This window comes from Sus scrofa, chromosome 1 (genome assembly GCF_000003025.6).
Source record: "Sus scrofa isolate TJ Tabasco breed Duroc chromosome 1, Sscrofa11.1, whole genome shotgun sequence".
In the NCBI taxonomy this organism is placed as follows: Eukaryota; Metazoa; Chordata; class Mammalia; order Artiodactyla; family Suidae; genus Sus; species Sus scrofa.
The window spans coordinates 131,468,783-131,495,554 of NC_010443.5; the positions used below are offsets into that span (position 1 = coordinate 131,468,783).

Below are 26,772 nucleotides of genomic sequence, written 5' to 3' on the forward strand. Positions count from 1 at the left end.
TTAGTTAACCACTGAACCACAACAGGAACTCCAGAAGCAACTTTAATGAGCATGATGGATTTTAATCATAGAAGCTGATGTGCACTGTATGAATTTAAAACCATCAAAGAGATGGATTTCATTTGGAAAGGTTACAGGAACAAGAAAAAAACGGATAACGTGTATGCACAGATACTGTGGGTGTCCTGGCTTTGCAACAGCTCTGCAGTGGTCACCCCCTGGGTGTGCTACCTTGTTTTACCCTGCTCTCTGCAGGACCTGTAGACACCCCCTGCAGGAAAGATGGTCCTTCCAGTGACCAGCATGTTGGGCTTAGAGGAGCATGGGGAGAGCTAGGGACTCCCAGAGTCCAGCAGCTTCTGAGCCTTTCTCCCACCCTCCCTGCTAAAACTAGGTCTATATTCCTGTGTGGTTTTCCTTTACTGAGGTTTTTCTAGCTCTCAAGCATCCCTGGGTCCTATCTTTACTCCAGCTCTGGAAACTTTCTCCAGAAGTGTACTTCCTTTCAGTGTCCTTTGCTAAATAGTAAATGAATTTTTCTAGAAGCAACTTCCCATTTCTCCTTCAGGCCGGCACCCTTAATTTCCTTACTTCCTGCTCTGGCTTTCTCAAATCAGATGTTTCTTGGATCAGAGTTGTACTACAATCCTGAGGATTTATTTGTTGTGGGTTGTAGCTCTGAGGCATAAGGTTTCTTTTTCCCTCTCCTGCCAATCTGTCCTCCTCATCTGGCATGCTGTGAAGGAAGCACCTCAGTGGAGTGCTTTCCCCCATAGAAGCGGTGTATGTGATCTGGGAGACCAAGCATGACGTATGAGGATCTGCCTGACCCAAGCAGGTCTGTTACTGAGTTTACGGTGGACCAGAGCAGTTTGCAACCCCAAACTGGCTTGACTGCTTTCCAGAAATGTTACAGGAATCCATTCTGAAAAGTACACGCCCCGCAAATGATGCCTCATCCATGAAACTTAGGGCACTAGGCTCAGGGAATAATCCTTCTGGGTCTTCTCACTCATTGATTGGCAAATCAATGAGAACTTATAGCTCCTGCTATGGGCAGAAATTTTGAAGGAAAAGTTCTATACTGATTGCTAGTGGAAATGAGAAATCAATGCCCCAAAAATATAAGCACAAGAAAATAAGCATAAATTTACAATATTTATTATAATATTATTTGTAATGGCAAAAGCCCATGAACAAAGTGAATGCCCATTTGGAGGGCAAAAGGTGAATAATAAACTGTGATATATTCACACCATGCAACGGGAAATTTTCCACTATATATTGCATATATATGTATATATATATATAATAAAGTTCTATGTTTACAAAAGAAATAATGACAAACTACCATATATATCTGCAAATACAGTGTGTATGTTTAAATGTGATTAAAGAGTGAGAACGGAGAAAGGTGTGTTTACATAGGTTACTTGAGAAGATTATATCCATAAGAAAGAACAGTATGTGCAAATAGTATACCATTTACATAAAATTATGTTTATACACATAAAGAGATGCATTAAAAGATGACCAGGAGTTCCCTGGTGGCACAGGAGGTTAAGGATCTGGTGTTGTCATTGCTGTGGCATGGGTTCAGTCCTTGGCTTAGGAACTTTCTGCATGCCATGGGTATGGCAAAAAAATAAAATAAAAATGTGATGACCAGAATATTAATTATGTTTATCTTAAGGTGCCAGAATTCAGGTGGTTTTTCTTTCTTCATATACTTTTATGAACTATTTGAATTTAAAACAGTGGTCGCATGTTAATTAAAAAAAAAAAACCACTTAGAAATGAACTAAAGCTTTTTCAATTGTGAAAAAACGGAGAGTAGAGGAAGGAAATGCTGAGCTTGAGATGAGTAGCCAGAATCTGACTTCTGGGCTCTTCTCAAACTTGGGATCCAAATAGGATCCTATATAGCCAGTAAGCATAGAGCTAGTGGGATATACTCCCCCATGTTCATTCATTTTTCCATTTTTTTTCAATCAACAAATATATAATTAGCATTCAGGATTACCAGGTACTGTTCTAAGCATTGAGGTTAAAGTGGTAGAAATATCAGATGCAGTTGATCTCTGCCTTCATAAAATGTATGGTTTAATGGAGATTGGCACATATGGTTAACGAATTCCCACTATAGTAAGTGCTCCAAACAACAAGGAATTCTTATGATGAGAAATACCAGGAGGATCAGTTTTGGATTAGGGATGGTGTGTGAGGGAAGATTTCTTTGAAGATCTGAAAAAGGAGGTAAAATTAGAGAAGATGGAGTAGAGGGCAGAAGAAACAGTTGCATGAATGTCTCCAGTCAGAGAAGAGTTTTGAAGTTTTAGGGAGTCAAGGGAAGGTCCACAGGGACTGCTGCACCCGCTTGTCCATAGACTTACTCTAGAGGGTACTGTTGACACTCAGAGTCATCAACTTGTGTCTATTACAATCACAGATGGCAGTGAAGGGGCAGCTTTTCTAATTCTCACAGGAACCAGTGGTGGGCAGCCTAGGCTTTTGGATTTGTCTTTATGAACAATGGGAAAGCAATAGAAGTTTCCAAGAAGGTGTGTGATGTGATGCTCCTAATTGCTTATAAAATGATCATCTTGAGATGGATAATACTGGAGGAGGGGGAGATATGGGGAAGAAGATCAAAAGTTAATTTTGAACATGTTAAGTTGGAATACTCATGAAAGTCCTAAGTGTAGATGTTGGGTGGGTATATAGATGTCTGGGTCTAGGGCAAAAACAATAGGTGAGGTGGCACAATAAACCTGGAAGCCGCTAAAATGTAGAAAAGAAGTTCAGTAGTCTGAAATAATCTGGAGGGGAAGAAAGCCTGAGAAGGGCCGAGATTGAGCCCTAATATAAGAGGAGAAGTCAGCACAAGATAATGAGAAGTGGCCAAAGTATTAGAAGGAAAGCCAAAAGAGTGTACTCTGGATTTAAGTGTGACTGGAAGTTCCTAGTGGCCAACTGGGAACAGAACCAAGGTCTTTGAGTCATCTGGTTAAGGTCATCCATTAGGTCCAGGTAGATACTGCCAGCACCAGGCCCTCACTGCCATCCCACATCTCTCGTCTGTTGAATTAGTGACTGACATACCTTAATTTTGGCTTTTACCATCTTTCAAATAGCCACTTATCAGAGCAAATCAGGGAAAATCACATTTGAATAGCTACATATTCTGATTTCATTGTTTTTACTGCTGATAGAAAGAAGTCAAGCTGATGAACTTATTTTAATTGTTTGAGGTTTGGTGTTCATTCTACTTCTGAAAAAGTCAAAGAGAAAGTAAACAGATTTACTCTCAAGTGTTAACATAGCTGCTGTAGGGGAAAATTTTTAAGGGATTTTGATTTTTTAAAAATTTTCCTAGAGGAAAGGTAGGTAAAAATCTATCACTCTGAAGAAACATTATTTTGTGGTTGCTCAGTGAGTACTTTGATGCCTTTTATGACTTCTAGATCTGCCTCATTAATTTATACTTGTATGATGGTCAGTAAAAGAAAGTTAAAAAATTATGGTACTCACATAACATTATAGTTGCTTAACACTTATCATGGATGAGGCAGGGATTGGCATTTTAAAAATACATTCTCTTGTTTAATACAACAGCCTTGCAAGGTAAATTTGATCATTTCCATTCTGTGGATGAGAGAGATAAGAGAATGTGTCTAAGTTGTGGGCCTCAACACATAGCAGCTTAAAACAATAGACATTTATTATCTCACAGTTTATGTAGATGAGGAATTTGGGAGCAGCTTAGCTGGGTGTTTCTGGCTGGGTGTTTCTCCTAAGGCTTCAATCAGTGCATGGGCCAGAACGGCAGTCACCCAAGGCTTGAGCTGGCTCACTCACGTGGCTGGTGGCACGAGGTCTCAGTTTCTCACCATGTAGTTCTCTCTATTGGACTGCTCCAGTTTCTCACCTGGCTTTCCCCAAGGCATATGATTCAAAAGACATTAAGACAGAAGAGGCAATGTCTTTTATGACCTTGCCTTGGAAATCTCACTATCATTTTTGCTATGTTCTAGCATTTGCATAAGTTGGCCCCATTCAGTTGTGGGAGAGGCCTGCATAGGGACATGGATACCAGGAGGCAGGGGTTTGGCCATCTTGGAAGCTGATTTACCACAGGGGGTCTTAAAATATTTTTTTCCCCAGAAGTCTTAACAGTTAGTAAAACTGTCTTTTCTCTGCACAAGACTTACATAGTTGTATGTGGACACAAGGGGGTTTAGATGACTTTTCCAGGTTCCTTCCATGTGAGTATATAAAGTCAATTTAATATTATAGATTACCTTCTTATTCTTATTAAAGAATTATAGAGTTTCTAATTGGAAAAAATGACAATTTAAAATGTTGTAATATGCCACTGTTTACTTGACCATTGCATATATACTCATTTTTATTTCCTTACTTGAGGTAATATTAAACTTTGTTGGCTAATGTTTATTAGCCAATGTTCTGCCTTCAGCCGTGGTGTTTTCATGCTTAAACCTTTATGAGAATAATGTCAGGGGCAAGACTAAGAGAAATTGGAGCTTAATGAAAGTGAACAATTTTATAGTTTATTTTATTAATTTCATTCACACTGAATCAGTGACATTGATTGACCTGTGAAGGCCACATCACAAACCCACAAAATAAAGAATTCTTCCTCCTGCCTTTTGTTTTATAATGGGAAAATAGGAGGTCGCATCTCCTCATTGATCTTAGTGCTTTAAACAAGCTAATAGCATTTCATTCTGACTTTATTTTGAACCACCAGGAAAATTACACAGTAAGTAACCCAGTGTTATTCAAATCAGGTAATATTAGAGGAAAAATGCAGAAATTGGAAGCTGATTATTCATGAAATGCTAAAATATCAGGAGAATTCTTCTTCACTGTTTATCTGTATTACTGTGGTTACCATAATCATGAATCCTGGATTCTTTTCTAGAACTAAGAAAAGAAAGCTTTTGTCTGGTTTTCAGCAATGTGACTAATGAAGATTCAGGCACAGAAGGCCTTGGTTTCCTTAAATAGTCACTGGGAAGTGTACACACAAAATAGGGCTTGGTATGGGAGATAAATGGAATTGAAATTATTCTCCCTATTATTTTGCTCTTGATTTTTGTCCTCTTCTTTCTCTCCATCCTCTGCTACTAAAAGGAGACAAAAAGGGAAAGGAGAAAAAGAGAAGTGTTTAGGATTTGCTTTCTGACAGGTGTTTTTCCTGTTCATCCATTCACACTTCATTGCAGGTATTTCCAAAATTGTGTTATACCTGCAAGGCGTCTTGTTGGTTCAGTTCTTGCCTCACAAGGAATGATATCCAAGTTCAAGGTCTAGACTGAGTCTGTCTCAATTATCAGGCTCCTTACCTGTTACCCATATCCCAATCCATTATTTTGCTTGCTTTGCCCCACTCTCCCCTTTCTACAGAGCTCTTGGCTCCTAGCGTTTTATCTGAGCATTTATTCCATTTCCTATGCTGTTGGCTGACCCTGATGGGCAGTGTGCTCCAACTCATCTTTTCAGTACTTCTTGTGTTCTATTCTCCACCTTGCACTGCCTTTCATTCAGATCCATCACTTCCTTCCAGAGCCTTCCCTGCTTTGGCCCTGGCCTGGATCTGGCTGCCTCCAGCTCTTGTGCCATCTGCTGCTCTGCCTCTCCAAGCCCCAGCTCCTCACTCTACAAACACCCCTCTGCTGCAGGCCTCCTCCTTACCTGCAGGAATTGGAGAAAGTGATGAAGGAAGTACAGGACGTCTACAAATGGAACCTCCCCAGCAGTGAGGGAGTGGCCTGAAGTCTGTTAGAAGTTTTAGAAAGTTGTTGCTTTCTTCTTACCCTCCAGCCTCTCCCCTTCTCCTTCCAGATGCAGCTAAAGAAAAAAAAATGGGATTTTCAACTTTGAATTAATGTCATTTTCAGATTGTGCCAGATCATAAGGAATAAGAGACTCTTATTTCCAAAAATCTTGCTCTTCCACCTCGCATCAGCTATGCTGGGTCCCTTTGGACTGAAGCAGGATTGGGCTTACTTTCCTTTCTAATTATCTTTTACCCTTGTGTTCTTTGAAAATATTTACAACATAATTTTCTCTTTCAGACTGGATAATTGTAGTTAGTGGAACAGAAGGAGTAGGAGAATAGAATGCATGAGTATTCTGCGTACATTCACTAGGCTAATTATAGTATAATCTGATGTATCGTTGCATGCATCTTTCTCCAGCTGCTTTGACACTGTGTGCTGGTGATGGGGAGATAGGAAACATGCAGCTTATTGAGCAAAGGCAGTTGCTATCAATAGATGTATCTACAAAATTGAGTACACAGAAAAAATTCTAATAATTCTGATAAAATTATATTGAACTTCAAGCTCATATTTATTCATTTATCTGAGTATTTATGAAGCAACTCCTAGATACAAAACCATGACTGGTGCTCATGAGGGTCAACAGAATTTCCAGATAAAGTTATTTTCAGGCTTCATAATCTTACAGTATTTTATTGGAGAAATAACCCCTCTAGGCTAAATGCAGTACAAATGGTGCAGAAGATACAGACCTTCCCTTCAAAGACCCTCCCTTCATAAGCAATTGAATATGGACAAGGACCTCTTAGTAAAATGGCCTGTGTAGTAGACATTTAGGGCAGTGAACTCTTTCACCGCCACACAATAAAAAATGACTTGTTAGGATGCAGATCTGGGGAGCATGTGTAATGATAGACTTAGGCAACTTGTTTCCTCCTTTTCCCTGAAAGCATTCTTCATACACCTACTGAGGAGGAAATGGAGCCTGTGGTTATTAAAGGTTAAAAGCTGTCACAGTTAGATGGGGCCAGTGATACTGAGACTCTTGTCATATTTTTTCAGGGGATAATATACCTTTCAGAAATATTCAAAGATAAGAGATCGAGGAATCCTGTGAAACTATGAACATTTTCTAGTTGTTTATGTAGAAAAAATTTGACCAGTTGAAGAAAGAGAGACAGTTATCAATTCAGATGCTCTGGGTCTTTCTTATCTTTTAGGTCTGTGTGTATCTTGCTGTGTGTTAAGAGATGTGAGAGACTGAACTCGTTTCAGGGGCTTTGTGCTATGGTCACTGGGATCTTTTTGTTTTGATTGTGCTGTACAGTTTGCCTTATCTTTTGGGATACTTTAACCCTAAAACATGTGCATTTGTTGCAGATTCACCTAAAATCTTTTGTGCAACCTCATAGGAGCTGGCTGGAAGAGGCTATTGTTGGAAGCTCTTTGTATATTCTTATATATTATAAAACCAAATCCTGTTAATATTTTCTCTGAACTATTGGGAACAGATATTCTAGGGAGAAACCATCCAAGGTTAGATTGGGGATATATATTTCATAAGATGCTTTTCATTCAAAGCAGTTATTTAAAATTCAATATGGATTTTAATACACTTACTACATAGCTTCTTCCTGCTAATCTAATTCCTGCTTAATTTGAACCTCCTGTATGATTTCAGAAAAACCTCTGGAATCAAATTAATGGTAACTAAAGTAACAATTTTCTTATGCTAATAATGATCAGTTTTAAAAGTTGGGCAGATATTAGATAGTTTAATCACAAGTTACAGCAAATTGACACTTCATTAGTAATGGAGAGGCTCAAATTTTAGACTCTGAGAAAGAGCAAATTGCATTGAAAACCACCAGGCACAACCCTCCGGCTACAAACTGGCTTTCTGCCACTTTCTTGCCACAGTCATAACTCATAATAATATCGGTGGCAAAAAGCGACTTATCACCTTGTCAGTGCTGACCCCGCATAGGCAGGAAATTTACCCACATATATTAAAGGGAGAGAGATTTCTAAAAAATCAGAATAAGATAGAATCCTGTTTAGAACTATTTAAACTTTCCTTTGGAAATGTGAACTCTGAAACAACTATTTTGTTGTTAGAGTATAGTTAATTTACAGTGTCGTAAATCAATTTCCGCTGTACAGCATAGTGACCCAGTCCCCCCCCCCACACACATTCTTTTTCTCATACTATCTTCCATCATGTTCTATCCCAAGAGAGTAGATATAATTCCCTGTGCTGTATAGTAGGACCTCATTGCTTATCCATTCTAAATGTAATAGTTTGCATCTACCAACCCCAAACTCTTCATCCATCCTATTTCCTCCTCCTCCCCCTTGGCAACCACAGGTCTCTTCTGTATGAAACTTAACTTTTAATGTTTGTGTCCTTAGGTTCACAGTGTCTTATTTTGAACCTTCCTGGTACCATTTGCCTCTTTACACTGAGGAGTTCTTTGTTCCTATTTTGTCTTTCTCTCTCTCTCTCTCTCTCTCTCTCTCTCTCTCTCTCTCTCTCTCTCTCTCACTCTTTTTTATGAAAGGGAGTTCCCTTTGGGGAACAACCCATTGCTTGGACAGTAGGTGTAAGATTCAGAGAAAATCATGGATTTTCCCTTTAAATTTCCAGAGTCATTTTATTCTATCATGATGCTGCAACACTGGGTGGTGAGTGTGGGAGCAGCCAAGGATTGTATCTTAAAAGGTATTATGTGATGTTGAGAGGTTTGCATTTGCTTTTTTCTTGGTGGTAGGGAACTACTGAATGCTTTGGTAAAATTAATCAACTAACTTTTGTACCTCTGCTCTTCTTCAAAATGGGTTTAATTCTTCAATCTCACATTTATTTTTGTTCTCTAGCATTCTTTTAAAATCAGCTCTTTGCTGGAGTTCCTGTCGTGGCTCAGAGGAAATGAATCTGACCAGCATCCATGAGGACGCAGGTTTGATCCCTGGCCTCACTCAGTGGGTTAAGGATCTGGTGTTGCCATGAGCTGTGGTGTAGATCGAAGACATGGCTCGGATCTGGCATTGCTGTGGCTTCGGTGTAGGCCAGCAGCTGTAGCTCCGATTTGATGCCCTAGCCTGAGGAGCTCCATATGCCGCAGGCATGCACCCCCACCCCCCCCAAAAAAAAAGAAAAAGAAAGAAAGAAATATATAAAATCAGCTCTTTGCAAAAGCCATTGTTCTAATGAAACTACATCTGAACCTAAATAACATGGAGAAGCACCCTAAGATGTTCAGGGACACATTAACTTTTTAGTGAGGTGGTAAGAAACTGAATACAGTTGACTCTTGAACAATGTGGGCTTGAACTGCATGGGTCCACTTACGAATATTTTCCAATAGTAAATACTATAGTACTTACCATCCATGGTTGGTTGAATCCACAGATGCAGAGGAACTGAGGAAATAGAGGGCTCACTCTAAGTTATGAGGATTAATCTCTGCCTTGTTCAAGGTCAACTGTTTTTTTTTTTTTCCAAATAATTTTTTTTGGGCCACGTCTGTGGTGTGCAGTATTATCTGGGCCAGGGATCAAACCCACATCACTGCAATGGCAATACCTGATCCTTAACCCACTGAACCAAAAGGCAACTCCTTTTTTTCAAATAATTTTGAATAAAATTTTTTCAAAATTTGAATTCCAATTAAAATTCTTTATTGTTCAACTTGTATATCTAATGTGCAAGGGGGAGTTCCCTGGTGGCCTAGTGGGTTAAGTATCTGGCCTTGTCACTGCTACAACTTAGGTCACTGCTATGGCATGGGTTTGATCCCTGGCCTAAGAACTTCTGCATGTCAAAATAAATAAACAAAGAGAAATAGAAAATAAGATTTAAAAAATAAAAATAAAGTCACAAGGGTGCTTAGTGTCTTCCTATTGGGAAGATCATGGGTAAGTATTAATGTTTTTAAAAGTTTTTAAAACAAATAATGAAGTATAGGTATAATCACTGTTTTATTATTTTTAATATTATCTTTGGCCAGATAGCATTTCAAAACCTCTTCCCATAATGATACAAATAATCTCTTGATGGTTTCAAGCTGTTCAGATAATTGAATTGAAAGCATTATTACTTTGAGATTTTTCTTTTCTTTTCTTTTTTTTTTTTTTGAATTGAAAGTCATCATTACTTTGAGATTTTTTGGACTAGGGATCAAATCTGCACCACAGCAGCTACCTAGGCCCCTGCAGTGACAATGCCAGATCCTTAACCCACTGTGTCACAGGAGAACTCCAGATTTTTCATTTCTCTTAATGAAACCATGTCAAGATCATTGATTCCTTTTTTTATTTTTTTGACCCTTTGTGGTTTTTAATTCACTCTAGGGCTTTAATAAGATGTATCATATTTGTTTGCTGCTGTAAGATTGTAGGGTGTCTGGACTGTTTTATAATAGGCTTGATGGATTCCAGAAGCAGGACTCCATCTGGAGAAGAGACGTCCTTGTTTTGAGACCTGTCATGTGCGATTCAAGTGGAGGCTGAACTTCTAGGAGAGAGCAGATCTTCCAGCAGCCCCTGCCTTCCCTGCTAGAGAGACAAGGCTTAGTGAAGTCATTGAATCCAGAGGACAGTGAGGAGGAGAGACAAGTATTTGTGTCCCACAGGCCTGAGGGCAAAGCTCTGAAGCTGTCACAACTGCCGAACACCATAATCCCAGGCACCCTTTGTAACCCCACAAGACAATCTGCTGTGATTTTTTTCAGCAGTAGCCAAGGAGCCATCACAGGGTAAACCTAGGAGTTTCTTCCTTAGCAGACTCCAATGTTCCCTTTGGAACCTATCAGCTAGTCAGTCCCACCTTGTTTCTCACTCCTGAGCTTCCAAGTCCCTCCAAGGAGCTGTCCTCTTCTATCTTCTCTATATATGGCTCCAGGATTCTTTTCCTCAGGCCCAGCCTCTCACTCTCTCTCTGTCAGACCTTTCCTTGGTGCCCTCCAAACCTTTGTGCAACTCATAATAACAATGACCTATCCACTTACATAGCATGTATTATGCACAGTAAGCTGTTTATACTATACATATATTACTTGTATTGGCTCATTTAATCCTCTCAATGGCCCTGGAACATGGGTATTGTTATCATGTCCACTTTTCTTTTTCTTTTTAAGGCCACACTGATGGCATATGGAGGTTCCCAGGCTAGGGGTCCAATAGGAGCTGCAGCTGCCAACCTACACAACAGCCACAGCAATGCCAGATCAGAGTTGTGTCTGTGATCTACACCACAGCTCCCTGGCAACACCAAATCTTTAACCCAGTGAGTGAGGCCAGGGATTGAACCTGCATCCTAGGATACTAGTCAGGTTCGTAACAGCTGAGCCACAACGGGAACTCTGTTATCATGTTCACTTTACAGATGATGAAACTGAGGCACAGAGAAGTTAATTCACCCATGATCACACAACTAGTAAATGGTAGAGCTGAGACTTGAATCTGGGAGTAAGGCTTCAGGGTCTGTGCTCTTAGTTATTAAAATATCCTGCTTCTCCTTAGGGTAAAAATTTTCCTACACAATTAACTTTTCTCAGAATGGTCCTTCAACAGACATTGTTGCACTTGGCTAGCCATTCAAAACATTTACACAACCAGGGACTATAGCCTGCCATAGAAAAACAACCGCCACACACCTTGAGCTCATAACTGAACATTAAAAACTATATGAGGAAAACCATAAAAGGAGAGCCAGCAGACCCAACAAATGGCAAAATTAAATGACACTAGGAATCAAGAGTAGGCAGTTTAAAGTAGATCCAAATACAAATTTCAAGAAGTTTGATACCCAAGAAGCTAAAAGAAAGAAAAAAGATGGTCTGATTACTTCCAGATAAGTTGAACATTGATAAAATGGAAGGAAGGCATAAGAAATACCACTCAGTTTGCAGAAGATGATAAATTGATGGAAAATGGAAAATATGAATAAAAGGTTAAGAGAATAGAATGAGGTATAATATAGGTCTAATAAAGAGTTCCTGAAGAAGATAAGAAAGAGGTAGGGAAAAAGTCAAAGAGGCAATGGATGAAAATTTTCTAGAAAGAAGGAAAACATGAATCCTAGGATTGAGGAAGCATGCAAAAATTCCAAATATTTTAGAATTCTTTAGAACAGAGAACTTTGAGTGAGCATATGGGGAAACCAGCTCTCTCACATGCTTTATGTGGATGGTCATTTTGCAATATATATTAAAAAATGTGCAAGCTCTTTGACCCAGAAATTATGCTTAATAAATCTAGAAATTATTCTTAATAAATAATCAGTTCAATTCCTTCAAATTAAATATATAAGGATGTTGATCTCAACATTGTATAATAGAGATGTATTGAAACAGCTTTAAAAAAATTCATCAATATGCATAGACAAAATAAATTAGGATATAACCATAAAAGCACCGTTGCTTTTATGTAGCTATTAAAATGATGATATAGATCTATTTTTATTTATTGTCATATAAATATGGTTGATATAGCAAAAAGATCTAAAAAAGCAGTGTGCATAGTTTGGTCCTATTGGAATAAACAGAAAGTCCATGTATTTAAAAAGAAGTTTGGAAGGATCAATACGTAAAGTTTACAGGGGGGTTATCACTGGGTGGGTAATTTTTACTTTCTTTTTCATACTTTTATCCATTGTTTGAATTTTAAAAATTAACTCTGTGTTATCTTAAGCAGACTCACAGATATAGAAAACAAAGTAGTGTTTACCAAGGGAGAGAAGGAAGGAGGGAGGGGCATTGTAGGGGTAGGAGTTGAAGACATACAAACTATTATGTATAAAATAAGCTACAAGGATATATTGTACAATACAGGGAATATAGCTAATATTTAAACTACCTATAAATGGAGTATCACCTTTAAAAATTGTGAATCACTATATTACATACCTGTAACTTATATACTATTGTACATCAACTATACTTCAATTTTAAAAAATTAACTATGTTTTATCTCAGTAATCATAAGAAACACTAATGCATGTCACTTGGGATACAAAAAAGCAAACCTGAAACAAAAATAGTGCCCTAAAATAGATCTCTGAGTAATTGGCAGTCCTGATGGCCAAGGTATAAACTGTATTTCACAAACATCTGAACTGTAGCCAAGAGAGCAAGAATCTTGGATTTCATTCTGTTTTGTTCCATCCTGCTTTCCTGTGCAGCTCTCAGTAAGCATCCATATTTTTCAGTTTTTCCTTTTCTTTGTAAAACAAAATATATGGTCCCAATGAACTTTAAGCCTACTGCCTACGTGAGCTTATTTTTGAAAAATGGAAATAAATGCACTAAAGTTAATTAAAATTGTTCTATCCCTTTCTGCTTGGTCAGTGATGGTGAGCAACAGGGAGAAATGCAACAAGTCAATGAGCATTGATAATAAAACACTGGTCAAAGGATGTCATCCTTTCTTGTGTTTCTCCTCTAGTAGGAAATGCGGCTGTAGCTCCTTATGTATCTGCAGGCCACGCTGAGCAGCAGAAAAGGATTTCCTTGGGGCTCTATGGAGACTATAATTAGAGCACAGTGCGACCTGCATGTTTTTGCCATCAAAATTGGGGAGGATCGCTCTTTATTTTTGAATAAACAACGAGTACACTGATGTACTCCATACAGTTTAGGCTAACAGTGAGGGGCTGTGGCAGTGCACCTGGCCAGTCCTATGAAATTCTTGCTAGGCCCATAATAATAAAGATTCCTAGCCCCCCCTCCCCTCCAGGATTCTGATTCAATTGGGCTGAGGACTAAATCCGCATTTTATTTTACTTAATTTTTTTCATTTTTAAAGTTTTATTGACGCATAGTTGATTTACAATGTTGTGATGATTTCTGCTGTACAAAAAAATGGTTCAGTTATGCATGTACATACATCCATTCTCTTTCAGATTCTTTCCCCACATAGATTTTAACAGGATAAAGCTACCTGGGAGATCCCAATGATTATGCAGGTTTAGGAAGCACAGGTCTGTAGCATGATGCAGTAATAGGACCTGACTACTCCACATAAAATATTTGTATTTCTCAATGTCCTTCTTTTTCCCCTTATCTTCTTTTCCTGTTCTCCCACTTTAACAAATTATCAAACATGTTACTTCTTATTTCTTGCCTATGTGAAAACTTACATATATTTATGGGATGATGAAATGAAGTTACTGATCCATGGCCTGGGACCTGGAATCTGACTGAAGTAGTGCTGTGTAATTGTCTGTGAGTCTTTGTGTGTGTCTGTCTGTCCCAATGTCCTGTAAATAGTATTTATTACTATCTACCATTCTAAAGACTATATCTAACTTTCTTTTTTTTTTTTTTTTTTTGTCTTTTGTCTTTTCGTTGTTGTTGTTGCTGTTGTTGCTATTTCTTGGGCTGCTCCCGCGGCATATGGAGGTTCCCAGGCTAGGGGTCTAATCGGAGCTGTAGCCACCGGCCTACGCCAGAGCCACAGCAACTCGGGATCCGAGCCACGTCTGCGACCTACACCACAGCTCACGGCAACGCCGGATCATTAACCCACTGAGCAAGGGCAGGGACCGAACCCGCAACCTCATGGTTCCTAGTCGGATTCGTTAACCACTGCGCCACGACAGGAACTCCCCAAAAATACATTTTCTTTTTTTTTTTTTTTTTGTCTTTTGTCTTTTTGTCTTTTTTTTTTTTGCTGTTGTTGTTGTTGCTATTTCTTGGGCCGCTCCCGTGGCATATGGAGGTTCCCAGGCTAGGGGTTGAATCGGAGCTGTAGCCACCGGCCTACGCCAGAGCCACAGCAACGCGGGATCCGAGCCATGTCTGCAACCTACACCACAGCTCACGGCAACGCCGGATCGTTAACCCACTGAGCAAGGGCAGGGACCGAACCCGCAACCTCATGGTTCCTAGTCGGATTCGTTAACCACTGCGCCACGACGGGAACTCCCTAACTTTCAATCTAAAATTATGAGACACACTTAAAAGCAAGAAAAACAACCCACTGTCAAGAGACTGAGCAATCAAAGATCCAGACTCAGATATGACCCAGATACTGAAATTATTACATAGAGAATTAAAATAAACTATGAAGATCTAGGATAGTCTGCCTAGCTTAAGGTCAAAGACTAGAACCTTAATTTGTCTTTGCTATATACCCTAACATATTCACAGGTTCCATGGATTAGGATGTACTTATCTTTGGTGGGGGGGACTTTTTTATTATAATGCATATTATATGTAATTAGAACCCCAGAAGGAGAAGAGAGAGAGAATGGGACAGAAGAAATATTTGAAGAGATACTTGCCATGAATTTTTCAAAAGTAATAAAAGACATCAAAGAACCAAGAAGCAGAATACCCTAACCAGGTAAACACACACACACACACACACACACACACACACTTCTAGGCACATCATATTCAAACGGCTAAAAACCAAAGAGAAAGAGAAAGTCTTGAAAGAGGAGAAAAAAGACAAATTACACAAAAAACAAAGGTAAGATTTATAGCAGACATATTATCAGAAACTATGAAATCTGGAAGATAATAGAATGACATCTGTCAAGTACTGGAGGCAAAAAATGCTCTCAACTCAGAAGGTTATACCCAGAAAACATGTCTTTGAAAAATGGAGGAAAAAGAAAGATATTTTCAGAAAAAAAAATTCTGGGAGAATTAATTACTAGCAGACCTGAACTAATGTTAAAGGGAGTTCTTTAGGCACAAACAATATGATACCAGACAGAAACTTGGATCTGTTCAAGAAATGGTTAAAATGAAGATAAATATAAAAAGGTTTTTTCCTTTTTTTTTTTTTGTGCCACATTTGTGGCATGTGGAAATTCCTGTACCAGGAATCAAATCCCCACCACAGAAGCAACCCAAGCTGCTGCAGTGACAACACCAGATCCCTAACCTACTGCACCACAAAAGAGCTCTTTCCTCTTATTTTTAATTGCTCTACAAGTTAACTGTCTTCTTAAATTAAAAATTTCAGCAATGAATGTTGGGATTATAATTTATATAAAAGTAAAATGTATGATAATGGAAGTATGAAAGTTAGGAGAGGAGAATTAGGAATATATCATTATAAGATTATTTTTCTACATGTGAAGCAGTGTAACAGTATTTGAAAGTAGACTGTGTGAGTAACTAAAAATGTATATAGTAAATATTGGGAAAATACTAAAAAATTTTTAAAGTATAAATAATAAGCCCATAGCAGAGATGGAATGTGTAGTCTCTTGAGGCCCATGGACAGGCATTATAGAATGAGAGGGGGTGGAGAATCAATGTCTATTGGCAAACAGGAATCTGGAGTTGAGAAGAGAGGCATAGTTTGGGACATGAATGTGGGAGTCACCAGCATTTCAGTGGAGAGCCATCGAGAGAGTGATTTAACCTAGGGAGAGGCTGGAGAGGGGATGGAGAAAGGTCTAGTGGAGAAGATAGGGAGCAGCCAGGAGACGTGGTAGTTAGAAGGAACAACAAAAGACTGTAGGCCTGTGGAAGCCACAAGAGGAGAATATGTTCAGAGAGACAGACAAGTGTGTTACTGATGCTAAAGGTCTAGAACATCGCAGGCCTGTACAGTGGTCACTATCTGCGTGTGACCAAGGAGAACTTGAAAAAGGTAACTCGTGTGGGAGTTCCCATTGTGGCTCAGCAGAAACGAATTTGACTAGCATCCATGAGGACGCAGGTTCAATCCCTGGCCTCTCTCAGTGGGTTAAGGATCTGGCATTGCTGTGGCTGTGGCATAGGCCAGTGGCTACAGCTCTGATTTGACCCCTAGCCTGGGAACTTCCATGTGCCGCAGGTGCAGCCCTAAAAAAAAAAGAGTGACCAGTCTGAATCGACAATGTGTTGTAAAAAAAAAAGTATACCACACACACCTAAAACAGAGTGTTATGTGGCAATTACATTTCCATTTGAAAAATGCACCCCAAATCTCAAAGACATAGTGCAAAAATAAGAATGGAAATATTTCATTAATACTTTTTAAAGTAATGATGACATGTTGAAATGTTTGAGATGTATTAGGTTCAATAGATTACACTCTTGAAGTTTCATCTGCTTCTTTTTACTTTTAAAAGATATGGCTCTTAGAAAATTTTAAGCCACATATGTGGTTTTCATCTTGTTTTTATTACAGAATTTGGTTAATGCAGAGGTCATTTGTCAACTTGGCCAGAGTAGACTGGCAGAGGTTAAGTAATACCTAGAAAATTGGTTTATACTCAGGTGCGACAGAATCGTCATCATACTTGTATGCATAAAATTCAATAACAAAAACCACCACTAAAGATTCTTCTAGATGTTTTGATATGTACAAAAGTGATTTAATAATTTCATATAAATTCACAATATAATGTCTTTAAGTTCTTTGAAATGAACTCTCAAATGTGGTTTTTCAGTATTTCATTAACCTGTATTTTCTTTCTTTCCTTTTTTGTCTTTTTTTTATTTAAAAATTTTTTGTTTTTATTTTTGCTTATTTGGCCAGGAAACTTCATGGTGTTATGGTCAACTTGCCGCACAACCGTGTTCAAATCTGTCACCAACAGGTTCATTAAAAACCTGGCCTGCTCGGGGATTTGTGCCAGCCTGGTCTGCGTGCCCTTCGACATCATCCTCAGCACCAGCCCTCACTGTTGCTGGTGGATCTACACCATGCTCTTCTGCAAGGTCCTCAAATTTTTGCACAAAGTCTTCTGCTCTGTGACTATCCTCAGCTTCCCTGCCATTGCCTTGGACAGGTAAGATCAGGTCACCAGGGGCTGAACTTTTTTTTTTAAGTATATTGAAAAATTAGAAAAATGAAGCAAATAGTAAATAGTCAGTGTCACTGCTTCTTAGTCTGCTTGTGGTCAACAGAAAGAATGAATTGCTGAACAGTTGCCTCACAAAAGACAGCAGCTTTGGAGAATTGGACCATTGAGAAAAGATGTGGCATTGGAGAGGTTGCTTCATGAGGATGCTGGGGCAGAGCTGCGTCATGATATAGTTTCAGTTGGGTTGGAACTGGCGGTATTTGTATTGTAGTTTGCAGTAGGTTGCTCATCAGATTGCTAACACTGCAATTAGGGCCTTTTGATGCAAGATGAAAACATTTCTGGAGGAACAAGAGACCAATTCAGTGGTCATTTAACAAATGATTAGACAGTTCAGTTGGACCTGGCTAGATAACACCAGAATTCCTTTAGAAGATTTCCAAGGTTTTATGTTGTGGTGGTTGTTTTTTTTTTCCCCATTCGTGTGTGTGTGTGTGTGTGTGTGTGTGTGTGTGTGTGTGTGTGTGTGTGTGTGTGTCTTTTTAGGGTCCCACCCGCAGCATATGGAAGTTCCCAGGCTAGGGGTTGAATTGGAGCTGTGCCTACACCACAGCAACACAGGATCTTAGCCGAGTCTGTGATCTACACTGCAGCTCATGGCAATGCCAGATCCTTAACCCACCGAGTGAGGCCAGGGATCAAACTCTTATCCTCATGGATACTAGTTGGGTTGGTTACCACTGAGCCACAGCAGGAACACCCCATCTTTTTTTAATTAAAAAAAGTTTTATTGAAATATAGTTGATTTACAATATTGTGCTAGTTTCAGGTATACAGCAAGGTGACTCAGTTGTACATATATCTCTAAGTATATATATTCTTTTTTATATTCTCTTCCATTATATGTTATTACAAGAACACTGTAAACCAGCTATAATGGAAAAAATAAAAATCATTATAAAAAAAGATATTGAGTACAGTTCCCTGTGTTATACAGTAGGTCCTTGTTGGTTATCTATTTGATATATAGTAGATATATCTGCTAATCCCAAACTCTGTATCAATCTCCCACTCTTTGTTAATCACAAGTTTGTTTTCTATATCAGTGAGTCTGTTTCTGTTTTGTAAATAAGTTCATCTGTATCATTTCTAAAGATTCCATATATAAGTGATATCATATATTTGCCTTTATCTGGCTTACTTCATTTAGTATGATAATCTCTAGGTCCATCCGTTTTGCTGCCAAAGGATGCTCTTTTGGAAATAAATCTTATATCCTAGCTACTATGTTGTACATAATTTGATCAAATTTATAAAAGTGAATTGTGAAGATCTCACTCATCAACAGGCTCCTGCCTTTTCTCTTTGTTGCTAGCACTTCATGAATACAGTTGAAATAATATTTTAGAGAATGAAATTAAATAAGCAAACAAAAACTGAAAGTATTTTGTGTTCATAAGAACCTTTGATTTCAAGATTTACGGAGAAGAAAAGTTGTTGAAGGGAATGTTCTGGCTCTTCTGACTTTGTACCCTCTGATAAATTTAACTACATTTTAGATGAATTTAGAATTTTAAAACTCTTTGTCCATTTAAAACATACTTAATATCTTTATCTCCTGTGAGGGTATGGATTGCATAGTCAATCTGTGGGTTTCTTCAGCCTGGTCCTCCTGGCTTGGATCCCTGATTTCAGTAGCTGCCCAACATCTGCCTGGAGGGACATGGTCGCACAAAGCCCCTTGAATAGTAGGAAAAGTGCTTTAGAGAGGGGACTCTGAAGCCAGAAGTCTGGCTTTAAGTCCTGCCTATGCTGCTTTCTCACTGGTGGCTTTGGGCAAAGTGGCTTAACCTCTCTGAGCCTCAGTTTCCTCAAGGGTAAAAAGAACTAAATGAATTATTTGTGGCCTGCGTTTGGACAGCTGCACCACTATTTGTCTCCCTTTCTTTAGGATTCCCTCTGGTTAGCGCCTTCTTAGATATAATGTCTGCAATCCTTTTGCTACCCTATCTTGCCAGGAACCCCTCCAGCCCTTTGACAGTTTCTTCCTAGAAACTCACCTCTGCAGGGGCAGACAAGGCAGGTGCCAAAGCCAAGTGACCTGGGCCAGGTTAGGGTTGGGTGTTTGCATTCCTGGTCATAGGGGTCATTACTCAGTAGATACAGCTAATAGTTGCTTTGTGAGTATCAAGACTGAGTGGGCCAGACTTTCCGTTTTTTAGAAGAAAATTGGAGATCTATAATTCTGTCATTTTAAAATGTTGGCAATTAATTTGCATTCAAAATAATTAGTATATGGGCCATTTGAATCCCTTCAGCAAGCTTGAATCTGTATCAAGCAATGCCAGTTTGCCACTTTTCTATGACCTCATGTCTCTTCCATGCTCAACAGGAGGTCTGTGAACACCTGAAAGTGCCATCCACACATCCACAGCACTGGAATATAACCTTGAAAAGGCTGAGTGAAAAGCCTGCTTGTATCCCAATGGGCACTCTCATGCTTTTTGTGTTGATCCATTCAGTGTTCCTGGCATGTGTGCCCTTCCAGTGACCCTTACTACCTGCTAGGTGAGGTCTTATGTCTGCAGTCCACATAGTAGGCTTTTCTTTTCTGAAAGTTTTTTTTTTAAATAGTTTTCTTGAGGTATAATTTACAAATCATAAAATTCACCCATTTTAAGTGTACAAGTCAATGAATTTTATTATATTTGCCAAGTTGTGCAGGCATCATCATAATTGAACTTTAGAACATTTCCATCACCCTAAAAAGAAATCACATGCTCATTTTTCAGCCACTCCCCATTCCCATGCCCAGACCCAGGCCACCACTAATCTACTTTCTGTCTCTTTATGTTTGCTTTGCAGGGATATTTCATGTAAGTAGAATCATACAATATGTGTTCTTTTACATCTGGCTTCTTTTAGTCAGCATAATGTTTTCAAGGTTCATCCATGTTATAGAAAGTATTAGTACTTCTTTTTTTCCTATTTTTATTGAGTTATAATTGATGTATAGCACTGTGTAAGTTTAAGGTATACAGCATAATGACTACTCTTACACATATTGTGAAATAATTCACTGTAACTTCAGTTAACATCCATCATCTCATATATATATATAATCACAATTTTAAAAAATTTTCCTTGAGATGAGAATTCTTAAGATCTACTCTCTTAACAACTTCATTCCTTTTTATTCCTGTATAATATTCCATTGTAGGCATACATCACATTTTGTTTATCCATTTAGTAGTTGATGGCAATTTGGATTGTTTCCACATTTTGACTATTGTGAATAATACTGCTATGAATCCTGGAGATTTTTTAAGAGTAGGATTCAACAAGAGTGGGGACACATTATTCTAGACAGTTTGCTGTTTTACCTGGAAAAAATTCAGCAATCTCTGTGGATTATTTTTGGGCCTTCTGTTTTAGACAAGAAAATACATAAATAATAAGAAATCCATATTTTCTTTCCAACAGAAAATCTACTGTGTTTTTGCCATTGTTTTTTTTTTCAGTGTATCTTTTATTTTTATTTATTTTTTTAAGTATAGTTGATTTACAGTCTTTCAGGTTTATGGCAAAGTGATTCAGTTGTAGATATCTATCTATCTATCTACACACACACATATATATGAATATACATATATATTCTTTTTCAGATTCCATTATAGGAAAAGATATGACATGATTTTGAACATAGTTCCCTGTGCTATACAATAGGTCCTTATTGTGTATCTGTTAGTCCCAAATTCCTAATTATTTAAAAAGGTCAACAAGTTCTTTTAGTAGAAAAATAAGGTAGGTAAATTTCATTACTCAGAGACGCATATCACTCAAAAGAATAAGCATGGCGTGCACAAAGACAAAGAGAGAAAACAATCCTTTCTCTCACTTCTTTCTCAGATATTTGTTTCATGGCACCAAGTCAGCAAGTTAATTGAGAGGCCACCTAACGCTTCCTGCATCATCTAGAGCCATATACACTAACAGATGATTTATAGTGAGCCTATATGCTTGTGTTGCAGTGTATTTCCCAACATATAGGAATCAGAAATGACTGGAAGCCTGAGTTTGTTACATGGCAGTTTGGAAATGGGAATCAGAGACAGTGGACTCCTGGCATGTATTCTTGTGTGGGTGTGAGGCCATCACAATGGATTTACTGAGTTGTGATTAGAAAGTTTTATCAATATTCAGAGAAAAAAATTGAAAGCATGCATAACTTACACATTTCTTTCTCTTTTTTTCCCCTCCCAGAAAGAGACCTAGAACACATTCTACCATGCTCCATCCGTTTCTGGTCATCCATGGTCATGTTGTGTTTGCATCGTCTCTCCCCCAGCTTGCCCCCTGCCAGACTCCACCACAGTGCTGCTTTCTCTTGACATTTTCCCAGGTGCTTCCTTTCCCTTACCTCCTTTATGCGTACCTCCAGTAGCGCTGTCATCTTCTTATTTATAATTGTTTGTTTTTATGCCTCTTTCCTCATTTACTTTAGAAACATTCCTGTGGGTCCTTTCATCTTTGCAGCCCAGTGCCTGACGCAATACCTAGCACATAGGTGGTGCTAAGTTCTTGTGACAGGAAGCCATGCATGCTCATCTGGCCCCAAGAATGAATGCTTGTTAATAGGATTGGGAGGTTCAGCGCTAGCTCACTGCACAGATGTGGGCCAAGCGAGGGTGAAGAAACTCGCCATATTTCTGATGGCGACTGGCTACCCTTTCATGACAGATGTGAGTCTAAGAGCTCACAAATTAGTTTATGCAGATCATAGGTGCTAATGACACAAGGTGCTTTTGGAATTCTGATTAGGTGGTTATAGAATAATCAAGTTGAACTTGAAGCAAAAATATCTGATTTTAACAAAAATCTAATTGTGCAGACATTTTAGACCTGTTAATTGCTCTTGGGAGGCTGAGCGATTATCATGGGAACAATGGCTACTGAGAGGCATAATTTTTTTCAGTCAAATTGATTTTGTGGAAAGACTTTATCAGAGTCCATCCTGCACACTGGGTTCTTCTGTGGCTGAAAATGCTAATGATATCCATGCGTATACACTGTGGCACGAGTCTGCTTTGGATATGCAGACAAATTTCTTTCTCTTAGTGGCTTTGAAAATTGCCCTCAAGCTCCTCTAACCCATGTACAATTTTTTACAAATTACCCTTTACCTCTCAGTTGAAAAACAGATGTCTTTACAGCAGATGGAGCTATCCTTTATACTGAGGGCATTCTTTGGGATTTAGTCCTGGTGGCAATAATTATAATGCTATGAGTTGCAAAGCAAAATCCTCAAAAAACTTTTTTTTTTTTTGCTTTTTAGGGTCACACCTGCAGTACATGGAAGTTCCCAGGCTAGGGGTTGAAATGGAGGCACAGCTGCTGGCCTATGCCACAGCCATAGCAACACCAGGTCTGAGCCACATCTGTGACCTATACACGGCAATGCCAGATCCTTAACCCACTGAGCGAGGCCAGGGTTCGAACCCACATCCTCATGCATACTAGTTGGGTTCATAATCCACTGAGCCACAGCAGAAACTCCAGCCCTCAAAACTTAAGGTCTAGCTTCCTAATTCCTCCAGAAGTTTGCTCTGTCCCAGGCAGAATAAAAGAACTTGACCCTTTCTTTCCTCTCTCCTGCTTTCGATAATATAGATTCTTCTAATTTAAAGAGTATTTTGGGAATTTCCTGGTGGCTCAGCGGGTTAAGGATCCCACCTTGTCACTGCTGTGGTCCTGGCTACTGCTGTGGCACATGTTTGATCCCTGGCCCAGGGAAATTCTGCATGTCATAGGTGTGGCCAAATAAATAGAGTATTTTTTTCTGTGAAATGAATTTTGCTCGTCCATTTCGCAGGTACTACTCAGTCCTCTATCCGCTGGAGAGAAAAATATCTGATGCCAAGTCCCGAGAACTAGTGATATACATCTGGGCCCATGCAGTGGTGGCCAGCGTCCCTGTGTTTGCGGTGACCAACGTGGCCGACATCTATGCCATGTCCACTTGCACCGAAGTCTGGAGCAACTCCTTGGGACACCTGGTTTATGTTCTGATCTATAACATCACCACGGTCATCGTGCCTGTGGCTGTGGTGTTCTTCTTCTTGATACTGATCCGCCGGGCCCTGAGTGCCAGCCAGAAGAAGAAGGTCATCATAGCGGCGCTGCGGACCCCCCAGAACACCATCTCTATCCCTTATGCCTCCCAGCGGGAGGCCGAGCTGCACGCCACCCTGCTCTCCATGGTGATGGTCTTCATCTTCTGCAGCGTCCCCTATGCCACACTGGTCATCTACGAGACCGTGCTCAATGTTCCCGACACTTCCGTCTTCTTGCGGCTCACCGCCATCTGGCTGCCCAAAGTCTCACTGCTGGCCAACCCTGTGCTCTTCCTCACTGTGAACAAATCTGTCCGCAAGTGCTTGGTTGGGACCTTGGTGCAACTGCACCACCGCTACAGTCGCCGGAATGTTGTGAGCGCCGGGAGCGGTATGGCTGAGGCCAGCCTGGAGCCCAGTGTGCGCTCAGGTAGCCAGCTCCTGGAGATGTTCCACATTGGGCAGCAGCAGATCTTTCAGCCCATGGAGGATGAGGAAGAGAGTGAAGCCAAGTACACCGGCTCAGCTGACCTCCAGGCCAAGGAGCTGCCTACCCCCTGCCTGGAGGCAGAGCAGGGGCCACAGTTTGCAACCCCTGCACTGCCTCCAGGCACAGTGGACTCCATATCCCAGGTGGCGCCAGCCATCCCCATGGAACCTGAGACATTCCCTGACAAATATTCCCTGCAGTTTGGCTTTGGGCCTTTTGAGCTGCCTCCCCAGTGGCTCTCAGAGACCCGAAACAACAAGAAGAGGCTGCTTCCCCCCTTGGGCAATACCCCAGAAGAGCTGATCCAGACAAAGATGCCCAAGGTAGGCAGGGTGGAGCGGAAGATGAGCAGGAACAATAAAGTGAGCATTTTCCCAAAGGTGGATTCCTAGCAAGGCTTGTAAATCCCTGGAAGCCACAGGGCTTCCACATTCCTGCCCTCCTTCACTGGGCCCTGAGATTGATTTGTAGGATCTCATTGCAACCCAGTATGGGTTGACTCTTCCTATATGAGCTGAGTGCTTTTGAATGGGAAGGAAACCTATATAAAATCAAATGTCCTCTTTATTGAGGGCGTATATATATATATTTATTTCAGTGATCCACGTCCTTAGTAAAGTCTACATTCCTCTCTGGGGAGACAAAAGCTGGGTAGTGGGAAACAGGTCTTGGGTGAGTACTCTGTGTGCATTTTCTGGGGACATCCCAGTTCTAAGTAGAGAATACATGGAGAGAAAGAGAACAGGGGTATTCTAAGGAAGCCCAAGATAATGATGGAGCTCTGTGGCTACAGAGAAAATCCTATTTTAAAATGACAAATATTAAAAATGTTTTATAACGGTCTCTATCTTTAGGGAGGGTGAGGCCTTGGCATTTGACACCTTTTCTCTGAAAGTTCTGATCACGTGACTCATTTCGTCTGGATCTCCTGCACTGGAATGTAAGTGAAGGATGTGTGACTGTTGCAGCTCCATTTGACAGATATGGCAACAGACATGCCTGGGGAGAAGGGAGATATTTTATCCTTGATTATCCTGACATTCTCCTGGCATCACTAAATCTTCAGAAAGATTAGTTTGCAGTGTTGGTTGGAAAACACTGCAAGCTCTTTACATGTTTTTTCCCCCCTTAAGTTTTTTTTTTTTTTCTTGTAACAAATGAGAGAGAAGCTTAGAGGTGGAGAAGAGAGACCAAGAAATATTCACATTCTGTAGTCTTTTCCCACAGTGATTCAAATCCACTTTGAGGTGGTTTCATCAGGCTGAATTCAAACCACAGATGACACTTCAGTGTCAGTGAGGGTGAATCAAGTGCCAGCTCTGCTCTTCTCTAGAGGGTGTTTTGTTCTTGTTTATAGTACACAGGGGAGCCAATCCAGTGCCTTGAGAAAGCTTAAGGGGAGGCGAGCATCTTCAGAGGCAAACTCCACATCCCAAAGGCAGTGGTCCTCATGGATCTTCTCCTTCAACCACACTGGCCCTTGTCCCTCAGAGGAAGGTCAGATTCAGTGTAGGGAGTTTCCTTTCCTTTCCTCTCCTGGGTGCACTGTCTTGTGATTCCTGAATGTGAGTCCTTCCCCGAGGAGGGAGTGCCTTCCTCTTTGTGTTTTTCTCCTCGAAGCATTGTGTGCCCTCTGAGGGAACAGGGGCCTGCCACCCCTCTCCCAGGGCCCCTGCTTTTGTGCATGCCATCTGTAGTCCCTCACCCTGATTCTTCATGTTGTGGCCCTTCAAGACTATCTTTCAAAACCTTCACAATTGTTACAGCTTTCTTCAAGGGGAAACATAATCTCTCAGAAAATTGTGTCCTGTAGAAGAATCTGTCAAGTGTTGGTGTCCTTCTGATAATGTGTATGTACAACTTAATAAATTCTGGTGAGCCAGAGTTTGGTACATATTTCTTATGTGTGTTTGAAGCAGTTGGTTGCCTTCTAACAGGTCATGGTCGGGTGTATTTCTATATGCTTTGAAGAATTATGTTTTAATAAAAAATTGAAAAGCAGTTTCTGAACTCAAAAAAAGTTGTATGGGTGATATTTTAATTTTTATTCCCCCCCCCCAGGTGGTATCCTCTCTGAACTTCTCTCTTTCTACATTACCTCAAATGGAAGGGATATTTTTCTCCCAAAATGCAGATGCAACATTGCAGTAGCATTTTCTTATATTGTTGCAACTTGAAAAAATGTATTCCCAAAGAAGAAAGTGCAGTGTTTGAATAAATGTCCCAAACATGGGTTCCAAATGAAATTGGTGGATGGACTGCTTAAACCCAGGGGTGGAGCTACACAGGGAAGAGTGGGGTGTCACCCTCATCCCCCCTCATGAGGGAGGGTCCATTACATATGGTTGGGGCCCTGGCCTTGTGGTCAGATGGCCCATGTTTAAATCCTGACTCTACCACTGATCCACCTTGGGACCTTGAACAGGTGAGGTAATCACATACCTTGGTTTCCTCCTACACAATGGGGAGGTAGTAACTGTGTCAGAAGCTTCTGCTGCCCCAGCCCACATATTTCACCTCTGATTTTAGCCATGTCTGCTGTGGTCATTGCTGGCTGCATCCACTCTCCTTCCTGAGAGTCATCAAGGCCAAGCTTCTCTGTTTTCT

The 26,772-nt window shown here is 40.0% G+C and overlaps 1 protein-coding gene across 7 annotated transcripts in view; it reads left to right on the forward strand.

The window, feature by feature from the left end:
• Nucleotides 1-26,185, forward strand: part of GPR176 (G protein-coupled receptor 176) — a 139,636-nt gene extending 113,451 nt beyond the window's left edge. For 5 of the 7 annotated variants that reach the window (XM_021097914.1, XM_021097921.1, XM_021097918.1 and 2 more), the window contains 2 exons: nt 17,295-17,547; nt 23,435-26,185. In XM_021097914.1, the coding sequence (XP_020953573.1) occupies nt 17,295-17,547; nt 23,435-24,557 (1,376 nt within the window). In that variant the 3' untranslated portion in view covers nt 24,558-26,185. Of the gene's footprint in view, nt 1-14,621; nt 15,156-17,294; nt 17,548-23,434 lie in introns of those variants that run through there. The other 2 variants (XM_021097925.1, XM_013993188.2) reach the window with 2 other exon arrangements.